Source organism: Buceros rhinoceros, unplaced genomic scaffold, assembly GCF_000710305.1.
Source record: "Buceros rhinoceros silvestris isolate BGI_N320 unplaced genomic scaffold, ASM71030v1 scaffold7271, whole genome shotgun sequence".
Taxonomy (NCBI): Eukaryota; Metazoa; Chordata; class Aves; order Bucerotiformes; family Bucerotidae; genus Buceros; species Buceros rhinoceros.
In genome coordinates this window covers 2,442-15,974 of record NW_010393585.1, presented here as the reverse complement: position 1 = coordinate 15,974, position 13,533 = coordinate 2,442, and the positions used below count along the sequence as shown (strand labels likewise).

At 40.4% G+C, this 13,533-nt stretch overlaps 1 protein-coding gene across 1 annotated transcript in view; it reads left to right on the top strand.

Annotated features, from left to right (window-relative positions):
• Positions 1-444: 444 nt before the first annotated feature.
• CAMK4 (calcium/calmodulin-dependent protein kinase IV) overlaps positions 445-13,533 on the top strand; it is a gene marked incomplete at its 5' end in the record, with an annotated part of 13,705 nt that continues 616 nt past the window's right edge. Inside the window, 4 exons of the mRNA XM_010144900.1 lie at positions 445-535; positions 2,538-2,612; positions 7,856-7,931; positions 12,226-12,352. Of these exons, the coding sequence (XP_010143202.1) occupies positions 445-535; positions 2,538-2,612; positions 7,856-7,931; positions 12,226-12,352 (369 nt within the window). The remainder of the gene's footprint in view (positions 536-2,537; positions 2,613-7,855; positions 7,932-12,225; positions 12,353-13,533) is intronic.

Below are 13,533 nucleotides of genomic sequence, written 5' to 3'. Positions count from 1 at the left end.
TGGCCCAGGACACATACTGATCCTTTCTGCTCAAAGGTGTCTGTTCGATAGTTTGATAGTTGTATGACCATTTTCTCATCTCTCAGAATGTTACAACATGCAGAAGCTACCCCCCTCTGAGCCAGACTTCTATTTCTTCAGCATCTGTTAGATTACTTCTTAGAAGCTACTGCCATATTTAAAAAGTCAGTAATACTTTCTGAAGTGTTTTTCTTCTCAGATAGACGTGATGCTATCTTTGCCTTCCCAAATTTTAGTTTCCTATTCAGATTACAGTATGCATCGAAGGATATGGTGCTGAGCAGGTTCACAGAAAAAAACCTGCTGAAAATCATTTAAGTGACTCTGTGTCGCACTCATAGCAGATCATTAGGAATATGTTAGCTCATACTTGACCATAACATCTTATTCTCACTTAAATGTTTTGGCTTTCTCTCTTTCTAGTACCTGCACGCAAATGGGATCGTACATCGTGACTTGAAGCCAGAAAATCTACTCTATGCAACGCCAGCACCAGATGCACCACTGAAAATCGGTGAGTAGCATTAAATGTATCCTTCCCTAATTCCTTTGTACCAGTAATACATGCCAACTGATGCTTACAGTATATACGTCTCACCACCACTTTATTCGAAGGTATAATGCTTTTATACTCAAATGAACAGCATGTTACTTCTTTAGCAGTACAGCCATGTGTGATGTTTTTAAAACCAATACAAAACTAGATGCTTGCTGAGAGAATTTATAGCTAAAATTGTGCAAAACATGGCAGAGAATAAAGCGCTTCAAGAGGATTAAGAAGGATAAGATCAGCCTACAGCTGTGTGCACCACTTCTGTGCCTCCTTTTTTGTAAAACTAGTATTTAAGAGGAAAGATTCATTGGCATGAAAGTACAAATGTGCAGATAAATGGTAGAGATCAAACTGAGCAAGGCTGACTTCTGTTTTAAAGGCACGTTTGAAAAGTAAGAAGAACTGATCTTTGCAAATTGCGTAGGGAAGCTATCTCAAGCACAGTCAGCACCGTGGTGGGGGATGAGGAGGGACAAGGTGACTCTAGGCTCTCCTGAACGGGGATCTACTGTGCCAGTTCTGTTGGAGATTGTGGCTGCTAGCAAAAGGCATGACCTCCAAAAATGCTAGGTGTGCCCAGTTTTTACTGAGCAAAGAGGAGCTCTGTACAGTGCTCCTGAACTGTACGTAACCAGTTTGGAAATATCTCCTTATTCTACTTTACTGGGGAGCACTGTAACATGGAAGAAGTGAGTTGCCACATTCGTTAGGCTGCTGTTCATCATGGGTTTCAGGAGCCAGATGTCCATGAACTAGTCTCAAACAATTTAATATAAATTTCTAGGAAAGTCTTGCATCTGAGAATGAAAGAGTAGTATCTTAATTTACATTTTATCATATCCTAGTTCTTTCCTGGAAAGGCTCTAAACATGGTAGTTTAATGCAACACCCAGTGACCTGGGTTTGATGGCCAGAGTGGTGCAGGGGCCTCTGAAGCATTTTCCTAAATGTTGTGATTATTCATATAATTATGAATAATTAAGATTAAGATTATTGCCTTATTTAAATTGAGGTCTGATTTATAATGAGTGCCAGTGTTTATAAAAGTAAAGTATATTTCTGTTTAGATAAATAATAAAACATAAATTATAACTATTTAGGGAAGAGAGAACCCTAACTATTAATTCCTAGAATAAAGTATGAAGTATTTTTATCCTAATCTTGAGTCAAAACATTTGCTTTTATATTCACTGTAACAAAACGGAAATACTTTCGTTTTACTTTATTTAAGGCCAGATCGTCATCACGTAAATTGAAATTTGAAGAAGCTGAGTTTATTCTTAGTGAAAACTGGAAGAGTTGTGAATACCTCCATTTTTATGTATTTAAAAAAATGAATCGTGCAAGTATTATATGTAACATCATGAAGGCTCTTGCTCTCTGAGTAGAAATTCAGGGTGGAAGCACTGCAGAAAGGATGACCAATACTTCTTCCGGCACAATCTCCATACACCTAGAAGGCCTCTATCAAAATACTGCTTGGATTTATCTTGTAGGGACTGAGTACTCTGACCCTTGTCTAAGACATCACTAATGCACCATTTTTTAACCCCAAATTGTTCTGATAATTTTGTTGGATTACTCACAGAGTAATATACGTGTAGATATCTATATGTATATACATGTAATACACATGTATATATACACCTCTATATATAACTAAAATGCATTTCTGGGTCACTGTTTATACGGCCTTAAGCATACCGTTGTATTGGCTTTGTGCAGTTCAGGATAAAATACAAGCTACATTTCTGTCCTTCAAGAGCCAGGAATACTTGCTTGTACCGACAAGTTTTGTTTCTAGATTGTGCTCTGGGTAGATTCTTTGAATGGATCCTTATCTCTGGAAATGACAGTACTGTTCATTTAATGCGCAAATGTTCATTTAATGACATATACAATGTAAAAAAAAGTGATTTTACAAGGAAGTAAGAACATTAATATTCCTAAACAATCTTAACAGCTGACTTTGGACTTTCCAAGATTGTGGAAGATCAGGTGACCATGAAGACAGTTTGTGGAACTCCAGGGTACTGTGGTACGTTGTTCTGTTGTCTACAGTATGCTGCACTTAATGTGAGGATGTTGCATTTTCTCTTTCCAAGGTGAAATGCTTCTTCCTAAAGTCAAAATTCAAAAATCCCCTAAAAAGCAGAAATAAATAACCAAAATTCAGAACTGGCACTGGGTTAATTTTTTCTAAACTCATATTCTGTAGCACTGAAGCTTAATAATCAAATACTGTGTTATGGTGCAAGTTCATTACTTGCATGGAAATAAGTTTGACCATTGTAGAAGTGCTGAAATTGCTAAAATAGCACTGGAGAAGCATCAGCTGAAATCTGTACCGTGAAAGTCATAATGGAAAACACTAAAAATGTATAGAGTTCATAACAATTTTGAATATTTAAATATTACAGTGCATGTATCTTAAAGTATTTTATTTTAACATAAAGGAAAACAAATTATTCCTTAGAGTCATAAATCAATCCTCTAAACACAAAATGTTTCATCAAATACATGGTTTAAATGCATGACTCAGACCATTCTGGTCCACACTCAAGTAGGACCTGTTTACGGAAGTGTGAGTGTACTATCAAGAGCGCTTTGTGCTAGATCTTGTCTTGAGGTGGCTAGTGTAGATCTAGTCATCTCTTTCAGCAGTAAAGAGGCTTTGGCACGTTCAACTAATCCTCTGTTCTCCTAAACAAAATAAGAATGAAATCATAGGTTTGCTTCAGTTTTACCAAGAGAGTGAGAGTCAGCACTCCACCGCTTATCAAAACGACTAATCTGCCTGCATGTTCACAGTGCTTCAACAAGCATGAGTTTTTGGATGACTTCAGAGCAAACGTCTGACTTGTGAGCTCAGCACTGTATTACACAAGGATTGCAGTTTTAATTCTTACAGTAATTCAGAAATTAGGGGATTGTATACTTAATGATATTGGGTTTGTATTTTTCTAGTTGGTGGCCTTTAAAGAGACTTTTTACTTGTTTAACTGGGGAAGATGTGCACAAAGTTTAGGAACTGTTTCATCTCAGTTCCCCTGTTTTTACATGTTTCTGTTTTTCATGAAATCACGGCTAGTTCATGCTTCTCAGTCTTGTGGCTTTTAATAATGTAAGGCATCTAATTTAAATGCAAGAAAACAGCCACTGATACTCAGAATTGAAACAAATTTTCATATAATCACATTTAGGTAAAAATGTGTTCACTCATTGTCATGTGGGAGAGTGAGGTTTTGATAAGCAAGTGAGAAAATATAGTACTGCCAACGGTCTGTGAACAACTAGGAATGTGCATTTTTTTCTCCATTGCTTTGGGGAGAAAATAAGTGGGGCAGAGAGTGAACACTATACTTGCCATATGCATTGCATCTGGGAAATAATGCCATAGCTGTGCTGTATGTCAGGTATCAGTCATCCAAAGAGGACATAACTAAAAGCAACCCCCAAAAATTCAAAACCTAAACCCCGAGTTCAACCCTGTAACCTGCCACAGTAGGAAGTAAGCAAACATACAACTGATCTTGAAAAAGATAATTTAAAAGACGATGATACGTTGCCAAGCCCCAGCAGCGAGCCTCCTGAGGCCAGAGCATTTTTCTCTACACATGGGGCAGCAGTGGGAGCTTGTCCTGTCACAGGAGGGCACATGCCCACCCGTGCCATCCCCTATACACAGCAGACTTTTCTTCAGCAACCGCGTCCACAGGTTGGAGGTGACATCACAGGCCTGTAGGATGCTCCATCCTCCTGGATAGGCTCTGGCCTGCCCTTTAGGTGGGTGGTCTGTGAAGCAGGGCTGGCCCCTGGTGGGTTCTGGCTCAGCTGTGCAAGGCTGAGCAGCCAGCAGCTGGACGGAGCCTTGCAGACTGCCTGGCAGCTTTCAGCAGGGCATCCCGTGCAAGCCGTCGGGCTCCTGGTACAGCACCCTCGTGCACTGCTTCTCTGTCAGCGAAGGAATAGCTGGACCTGCACAGAAGCTCTCCTGGACTCACAGAAGCAGAAAATGAGCCAGGAATGAATCCTCCAGTGCCAGAATATGCAAAAGAAGGAGCCTCTCTGGCAAAAGAGGATTCCAAGTGTCCCTGCAATATGTTCACCCTTCATTACAAGCCATTTCCATGCCAGCACTCCAGCTAATGGCCAGGGAGGCTGTTGATCTTGCTTACAGCAGGACAAGCCAGCTGGGCTTCCCGTGGCGGGTGTTCACCTCCAGCAATCCATGTCATCTTGTGGAGAAACCTGCTGCTGCCATTGTTGCTGAACTCTAAATCCTGACTGGGCTTCTACAGGAGGCTGCAAATTGCTAGCAGTGTGCTAGGTATTAAGCATCTCGGATATTTTTGGACAGAGCTGAGCCAAGCCATGTGGAAACTAAAGACTTGGCATTTCCTTTTATAACTGTAGAAGCAAAAGAAAGCAGGCGTTGGAGAAGGCTGTAAGATTACCCTCTTGCCTCATAGCACAGCTTATAATATTCAGGTGACATATCCATTACCTTTTATGATATTCTCTGCCAAACACACACAGATGCCAAGTATGCTTTAGCATAGCACAGAATTCCAGTCTGCTCAGATTTGTGAAACTGTACTTGGTGTATTAAATAGTAATATTCTGGTTGTCTTCTCTCATGACAGATACTCTATGAATGGCTTTAAATTGTAGTTAGTATTTAGCCCTTTTTACACCTGTCTTTGTATACTATAAAAATAGGATAAGACTTATTCCCATGGAAGAGCATTTAAGAATAGGGATGACTTGGTGGGATGGGTTGAGGCTGAATGTGCTGAGACAAGAAGAAGGTATATACAGACATGGACCTACAGACAGGAACATGCAATCTTTGCTTAACTGACCATGTAGAATTTCTGGTGTCTGGAAAACATTCAAGCTTTACTTTCCAGAACTGAAGTAAACGCAGGAGGAATATTGTTGAATTATGAAATTAAACTATGAATAATTGATAGTCACAGGCTGCCAGCTCCCACATCCTGCCCACCCAGCTATGAGCAGCTTTTCCAGAGAAGACACAGCAACAAACACATACTGGAGTCTGGATACTTTGGCATCAAGATTTAACAAGGTACAGTCTCTGGGATGTGCCGAGTGCTGCAGAGGGCTGTAAACAAGAAGATGGCCACAAAGAACTTACCTTCCAGACATTGTGATTCCAGTGAACTTAACAAGAAGGGTATAAACAATTTCTGACAGTAGCACATAAAAACAAGCCAGTGCAGAGCGGTGATTCATGATCAGTCTGTTGCACCCAACATCTAATGGCAATGTATCAGTTAAATCCATTCACCAAAAGAAAACTTGTCGAAGTACTAAAAATTTGTATCAGCAAGATGTATAACTGTGTAATCACAGTCCAGAGAGCAAGGCAGACCTGTGTATACAAATCTTTGGTTTCCTTTGTGGCCATTTGACAATACTGAGGTGGAAGGAGGAGAAAATGCGAGAAGACATCCCAAGTAACATTGCATTCTCTAGAAGAAGAAGCACACTCGCCATTAAACAGGAAGACTGTCCTATTTACTTCAGGTCTCCCCACATGGCATTAACAAACATGTCAGGAAGAGCAGTGGTTAAGATCTCTTTTCCTGGTCTTTGTCCATCTCTTTCTTTAAGGCTATTGGCTGCTTTGCCTGCAGGGTGTCTGTTAGCTACGGGTTTGTCCTGCATTAACATCAGTTGGGATCTAGTGTCCATTCTCAAAACCAGCCCCTTCTGTTCATCAGTTTACCTAGCAGAAGAATAAGGAGGGAAGGAGAGTCTGTGCTTAGACTTGTTAGCATTTGTCCAGCTGCCAGTTGTACAAAAGTTACATAACAAACTTAGTGATTGGTATCCTTTGCGTTCTATATTAACACGTTGCAAAAATTGTCAATGTGTTCTCTGCATGGTAAGTACTTCAGGTAAGTTGAACAAGTCTGAGCCAGCTGCCTGGAGGCTGTTAGGGAGTTGTGTATACTCTGATTAAAATTGTGCTTGAAGGAGCCTTGCTTCCCTAGAATGTTGTATCACAGTCCTTGGGAGAGCTAGCTGCAGCGAAGGAGACCTCCCACAGGCTGATAGCAAAGCAGGGGTGTGCCAGCAGCCTGGGTCAGTCTGGACAGGCAACCAGAGCTGAGCAGAGAGCAGACATACATTTTGGGAAGCCCCAGCTCTTCTTGGTCCTGCTGCTTACGGCTGTGAATGCAGGAAGAGGTGCATGTGTGTGACAGTGTTGACGCATCTAGATGCAGCAAGTCCACTGTGCCCTGCAAGTGTGGTAGCCATCCCACAGGGACCTTAGGGCTGGTGGTCCTATGGCCTGTGCTGCCATTCTGTGCATCTGATGGGTATCGGTACAGATAGCGTGGTTGCTGAAAAGGGCTACTGATACATGGAAGTGTGGCTTAGCAGTGTCTTCTTAGTTATTTTTTTCCAAATTAGTTGGGCATTTTTATCTCTGGGCAAAAGGTGAGGGAGGGAAGGGCGTACCCTCTGTGTGTATGAAGCGATTCCATTTCTTTTCTCTGGAGATGTGGCATTTTCATCCTGCCATCTCAAGAGCTCTGCCCAGGGAGGTTTGCCCAGTCAGAGGCAGACCTCAAGGGTTCACGGGGCTGTGAACCCTGGTGGCACGGGGGCCAGAGGTGCTTGAGGTAGGCACATCATGGTTTGAGTGTGCAACCGTGCACATTTTTAGTCAACACACAGGAGCAACAAATACTATCTGAAGGATATAGTGGTCCACTCAGCCGTCCTCACGGTGTGTCTGTCAAGCTGCTTGGGCAGAGATTCAATCCTCTTTACCACTGCAGAGATGGAGTACCCAAGACTGTCTGGCCTTTCCACCTGCTCCACACTGCAGCAAAGGCAATTGCCTGAAATAGTCTTACCTTTCATTACAATTAAAACAGCATACCAAAAATAAAGCCCAAATAAAGTACCAAGTAAATAAGTAGAACATTGAAGTAAAAGTACAATCTCGGTTGTCACATTGCAGCTCCAGTGCTGCTGTAGCTTTCTGTGGTTCCTGTCACAGATCTAAAAAGCAATTTGAAACAGAAATCCACCTTTCATTTTATTTTGTCTCTGCTTGGACATAACTTCTGTTGCTTTATATCTAGTGAAGGGAATCATTTGTCTAATTAAGGGCTTAAAGGAGCAGGCCATAACTATCTCAAAGACACTTACAAGCATGCAGGGAGTTTAAATAATTGACTTTGTGATTGTTTCTGCTTTCAATTTTCATCTTATTGACACATGTTTTATCATCTACAGCACCAGAGATACTACGGGGATGTGCCTATGGCCCTGAGGTGGACATGTGGTCTCTGGGGATTATCACCTACATCCTGTAAGTGCAGACAGTGTCACAGAATGGTTCATTTGTGAGCACCTGCAGGTTTTTATGCCATTATGAGCTGTGCTGTTGGAAGAGACAAGATCCTGAGCTTTAAATATGATACTCCTAATTTTATTTAAGTAAGTCAAATCCTAGAGGAGCATGGCAAAACACTCAGATTATGTATTTGATAAATATAACACTTGTTCCTGAACAGCAGCAAGGTCTATGCAGAATTGTGGTACTAATGTGAATGAAGAGCAGTGAAGCTGCTGAAGGCAAAAATACAAGCTTACTAGTGTCAGAAAGCATAATTCTTTTTTCTCATTCACACAAACTGTAAGATACACTATGATCCTAAGTAGCTTCAGATGGAGCGAGGAGAAGTTGACACGCTTGTGGTTGTTTCGCAGAGCCAGTGAATATTCCAAAATGCAGCTGCCCCATCTGTGTCAGCCACAGACACTGCGACAGGTTTGGCTGCAGCTTCAGTGTTGCTGTCTCACAACATCTCAGCCAGGAGGCAGGGAACAGCCCTGCATTCTCTGTCTGCAAATGAGTCTGTGTGTTGAGTGATTAATGCTGAAGTGTTCGACTTCTTTCAAAGGTAACCAGAGACACTGTTGACAGAGGGTTGAGAGTGATGCTAGCCATACTTACTTTAAACAGATGAAGTTAAAACCGTAGACCAAAATTTTCAAACAGTTGTGCTAATGGTAGGCACTTGTGTCTGCATCTTAATGTGGCTAGTCCTAATTCAATTGGTAAGCATCATAGTTATTTTATTGTATCGATGGAATCTTTCAAAGGAAGATTATCAAGAAGGGAATATTGTATCTGATGCATTGGCACTTGTCTTTATGGGAGAATAAATAATTTCAGTTGGCCACACCAACACTCAGATGGCTTGTATAGTTGTATAGAAAACTTTCAGGATGCCTTTTATGGGAAGAAAACAGGATTTTACGCATATACGTTAAAGATATGGAGGATTTTATACATCTGGGCCATTTTCTTTCCCCTTTTAGAACTCATAAACTGTGTCCAGCAAGAACAGTGTGTAGGAATACAGTTATTTTCTTTATGTCTTTTGGAAAGAAAGAATTATATTTTCTAGGGTATGTATTAAAAGAAGTTCTTGTAAGGATACATAAAGACTAATGGACATATCAGAAAACACTTTTTGTTCTATAGGTAAGCTTCAAAGGAGTCACAGCTTTCCATTTGGACGCCTGTAAATAATAGGCTGCAATATTCCTATTTGCCATTTTGGTACCTGCTCCTTCTAAAATGAGAATCTTTGTCTCAGGGCCTGGTTTAAGTCTGTAGAAGATCATATCTCATATATTGTCTGACGGGTGATCATCTCTTGGCAGGTCTGGTGGTCCACACATGGCAGAGAGATGTGAAATTTGCAGCAGATTTGTCCCTAAGATTGGAGAGGTGTCTTTTGTTGTCCCTTTACAAAGATATCTAGGTTAAGCCATGAGCTTGCCTAGTTATTCAGTGATTGAGGGCTAGCTGTTGTACTCAAAACTGGCTTTCAAGTGTAGGCAAGCTGCAAGCGAGAACGTACAGCAAATTCCTGTTTGAATATATGGAGTGGCATTTGCTGTATGCAGCATTTCAGAAACCTTCACCACTATTCAGGAGATGCTCCCAAGCTGCTTTAAACCTCTACACTGGTGTAAACACAAGCATGTGAGGTCCTGTTCTGTATGGAATACCATCAGTATGGATAATCCTCTACTTCTTCCTCCTTCTGTTCCCCTCCTTCTGCCCTCTCAAAATCCGATTTGACCTACAGACACAAGCCAGGGAAAAATAATGCACTTGGCCATCTCTTCCATTTAGCTTTAACAATATCCCACATTTAAAATTTTTCTAGTGGGGTAAAGCTTTGTAGATCAACATTTCTGATGGATTATAAACTGAGACCTGAAAGGTACCTGTACAGTAACTAATTCATTAATCCTGCAGCCTAAAGGACAGTGTTGCTTGTTAGTAGAGGGAATGGACTTAATGTACCTTGAAAAAAATACATTGCTTTATGTGCCTCCAAAGTAGAGTGGATGTAAGAATTAGCTACCATGCTACATAAGATGTGCATAAAACTCTATCGTCTCACCAACACAAAGTGGACTTCCTGTGTCCAAAGTTTTTTAAGAAAAACTTTGCCACATATTTTGACAGAAGAATTATTCCTGAGACAAATATATTAAGACCTATTGATGCTAACTGTCATAATTCCATGGAAGCCGCATTTATAGTTTTAACCGTAAAGAGGACTAGTCCTTTTGTGTTCCTGCAGCAGGTTAGAAATGCTACTGCACATTTGAGATGCAGACAGTGGTCAACAAATACAGAGGCTTTGCCTGGAGTCAAAATCACATGGGTTTAATTACAGGTGGTTTTTTATTAACTTACTTAAAAGGGGACAAAACACTGTCTGGTCATTTCTAATTGATTTTTCAATTACATTATTCTTTACTTGGTAGGTAATTGATTTAAAATGAATCAGCATAATAAAATGAAATTTCGTAATGAAATGAAGACAAGAGCAGCCACGCTGGGTCTTACCCTGTTTTAATTTGTCTGATTTGAAATCACACCTCTATTTTTATTCATTTAATTCGGCATGAAGCAAAAAATATGTCCGCTGAAATGAAATTTTTTTTTTAAGTAGAACCATATCCATAGAAATTGTTAATAAGACAACAGTAGGTGATAGTAGAGATTTATGTTGAAGATATTTTCAGGAGTAAATAGAGAATCACTTAGAAGGCTTCCAACATGGTCACAGCAAACCTTAAGCATGGTCTCCCTGTATCAGTTATCTGGTATCCAGAAGCTAGTTTTGGCTGAACCAGTTGGTGGCCCAACAACCCTGTTCAGAAAAGGTACACCATGGAGACAGGAGCTGACCTGGAGCAAGCTCAGAAATGGTGGTAGGAGGGGCAGGCAAATGGGAGGGGACAAGCAGGGCGACTGTGACTTGCTCCCATCTGCTGAAGCACATGGTATTTGGAGGTTGGATCCTCGTGTTTCAATCCACCTCTCACAGACCTGGAAATTAATAATGCACCCTGAGTGTGCTTATAGTGGAGTTTTTCTTCTCTTCAGCGGTGCAAAGAGGTGATGCAGCTGTTCCATCCTTGGAGACAGAGCACACCGCTCCCAAACCCACATTTTTTCCTTGAACATCTGTTTTCTTTTTCAAGACAATAAGCATGCTGATCAGGTTTAAAAATATAAAACCAAGTTAAAATGTAAGGTTAAATTTTCTAGATTTGTTGCTGTGTTGTTCTTTATGGCCTGCTGGTGTTTTCCTGTCATCAACCTCATTGCTTCTTGCATTTTCGGGAGGCAGAATAGCAGACATTCTTTCTTTTAGCTCAGAACACTTACTGGTTGAATAGGGAATTCTCTTTAAAGCATCTGTTTATGTGTGCAGGCATGATTAAAGTGCAATGAAGGGACAGAAAAGGATATCGTATAAATGGAAACCGCTTCTACGAGTTTGCTTTCCCCAGGACCAGCACTGTGGATCTGTGTCAGGATCTGTATTATTCGATACATTTATAAATGCAGTCATTAGTGAGATTACAAAATTTTGTGATAATATGTAGGTTACCTAAGCAAAGATAAGGTCTGATATAAAACCTGCCAAAGATTTTTACATTTTGTGGGTGATAGGATGTAAGAACATACAATGATGAACATAATGAAAAAAACAGTCCTAACCGGACATATGAAGATTTTTAATTTCACAGGTAAAATGTGGTTCCTCAGGTAATTCCTATCCTTCCTATCCTTCAGGAAGGAAGGATAATTGCTTCTCATAATTGCTTTATGAACATGTTAACTCTGTCTTATAAACAATAAAAAAAAGCAGATCCAAGCTCAAGAAGTGTTAGCAAAGAAATGGAGATTGAAATAGCATACATCGTTGTGCTAATTTGCAACTCCATGGTGTGCCCAAGCTGAATGGTGTTTACACCCACTTCAAAAAGATGCACAACTAGAGAAGCCTCACAGAAGAGAGCAGGGATGAGCGAAGGTTTCGGCTGAGGAATGACTATATAGTCTCAGGGACTTCAGCCTGAGACCAGCAGAGCAAAGAGCTGCTAGAAAATATTTATCGGTGTGTAAAAGGTAAACGGATATCAACTGTTGCATGACTACTTATAGTGAGTTGCACAGTGGTCTAGAGGACATGAAATAGGGCAAGATAATACCAGGAATTATTTCTAACAACCCAAGACTAATTAATATTTGATAAATTTCTTTCTTTTTTATCTTGCAGACTTTGTGGCTTTGAACCATTTTATGATGAAAGGGGAGATCAGTACATGTTTAAGAGAATCCTGAACTGTGAATATGACTTTGTGTCCCCCTGGTGGGATGATGTGTCTCTGAACGCTAAGGATTTAGTAAGTAAAGGAGAAATGAGACTGGAATATCTTTGCTGATACATATCTGGCTAGTATCAATTCCACTGAGAAAAGGAGTCCATTTTGGGGTGGAGGCAGAATAATTGGTTAATTAATTGTTGATATGGCTCCTTGCTTTTCTTCGACTTCTCTCTGGTATATTATGGAGCTGGAAAATATCTCTTATTAGTCCGCTGCTGTAATTTTGCACTCAAAACCATGGATGTTCATATCCTTCTGTGAACTATGCTACAAATTGTTGACAGCTGTCACTGGGTTCATGCATGCCTGCCGTTCATGATAACTCTGAGGCGTTTCATTGTTCCTCTCTGCAGGGCAACCACCTTCAGGGGAATGTAGAAACAAGCCCTGTATTTTGTGCCATTTTCAAGGTTGAACTTTGGAGGAGGAATATAAAAAGGAGTGAAGTTCCCCCTCACCCCGGTCTTGCTGATAGCCTTTTTCTATCTGTTTAAGCTTTCTCTCAGTAGATGAGGAAAGACTCATTGCTTTTAAATATGGTCCAGTAGCAAAGTTCAAGGGCTGGTGTTCTATCTGCACTGTATTCCTTTATTACTAGATAAAGTAAGTTGGATCCAGGAGATACTGATCTGCAAAGATAGGTATGCTTGAGTTTGATTTTTAGTCAACAGTAACTTGCAGAATTCAGTTATTTCATTAGCACTGCAGTCACAAATGCGCAGTTCCATATTACTTACACAAACGGTATCATAAAATGCTACATAATTAGTGTTTATAAAGTACTTCAGTATGGCTCAGATGGAAGAACTGTACAAGTTCAACACAGTTTTTTGTTGTTGTATAAGAGGTGAAGTTTTTCTAAGGTCAAAAAAATATGTAATCAAAAACCAGATGAACAGAAGCCTGCTGCAAAGCTGCTCGTTTATTGTATACGAGCACTTTGGTCCAAACCAGTCTCTACTGTTTTGCTACAGTAAAGCTCAGATTTTCATGTTTTAACACTGTATAGAAAGCTGTAGATAAGGATGAAGACCGTGAAACTCATGCTGTGTTCAAAACTCATGCTGTGTTCTGGGCTTTTCAGTTGAAGAGATTTGCTTTATGCAACCTCTTCTGTGGATGCACAGCAGTATTCATCATGATGACTGTTTTCCTGCACCCATTTCAGGGCACTGTCTTTTTTTAACAGCTGCTTGTAG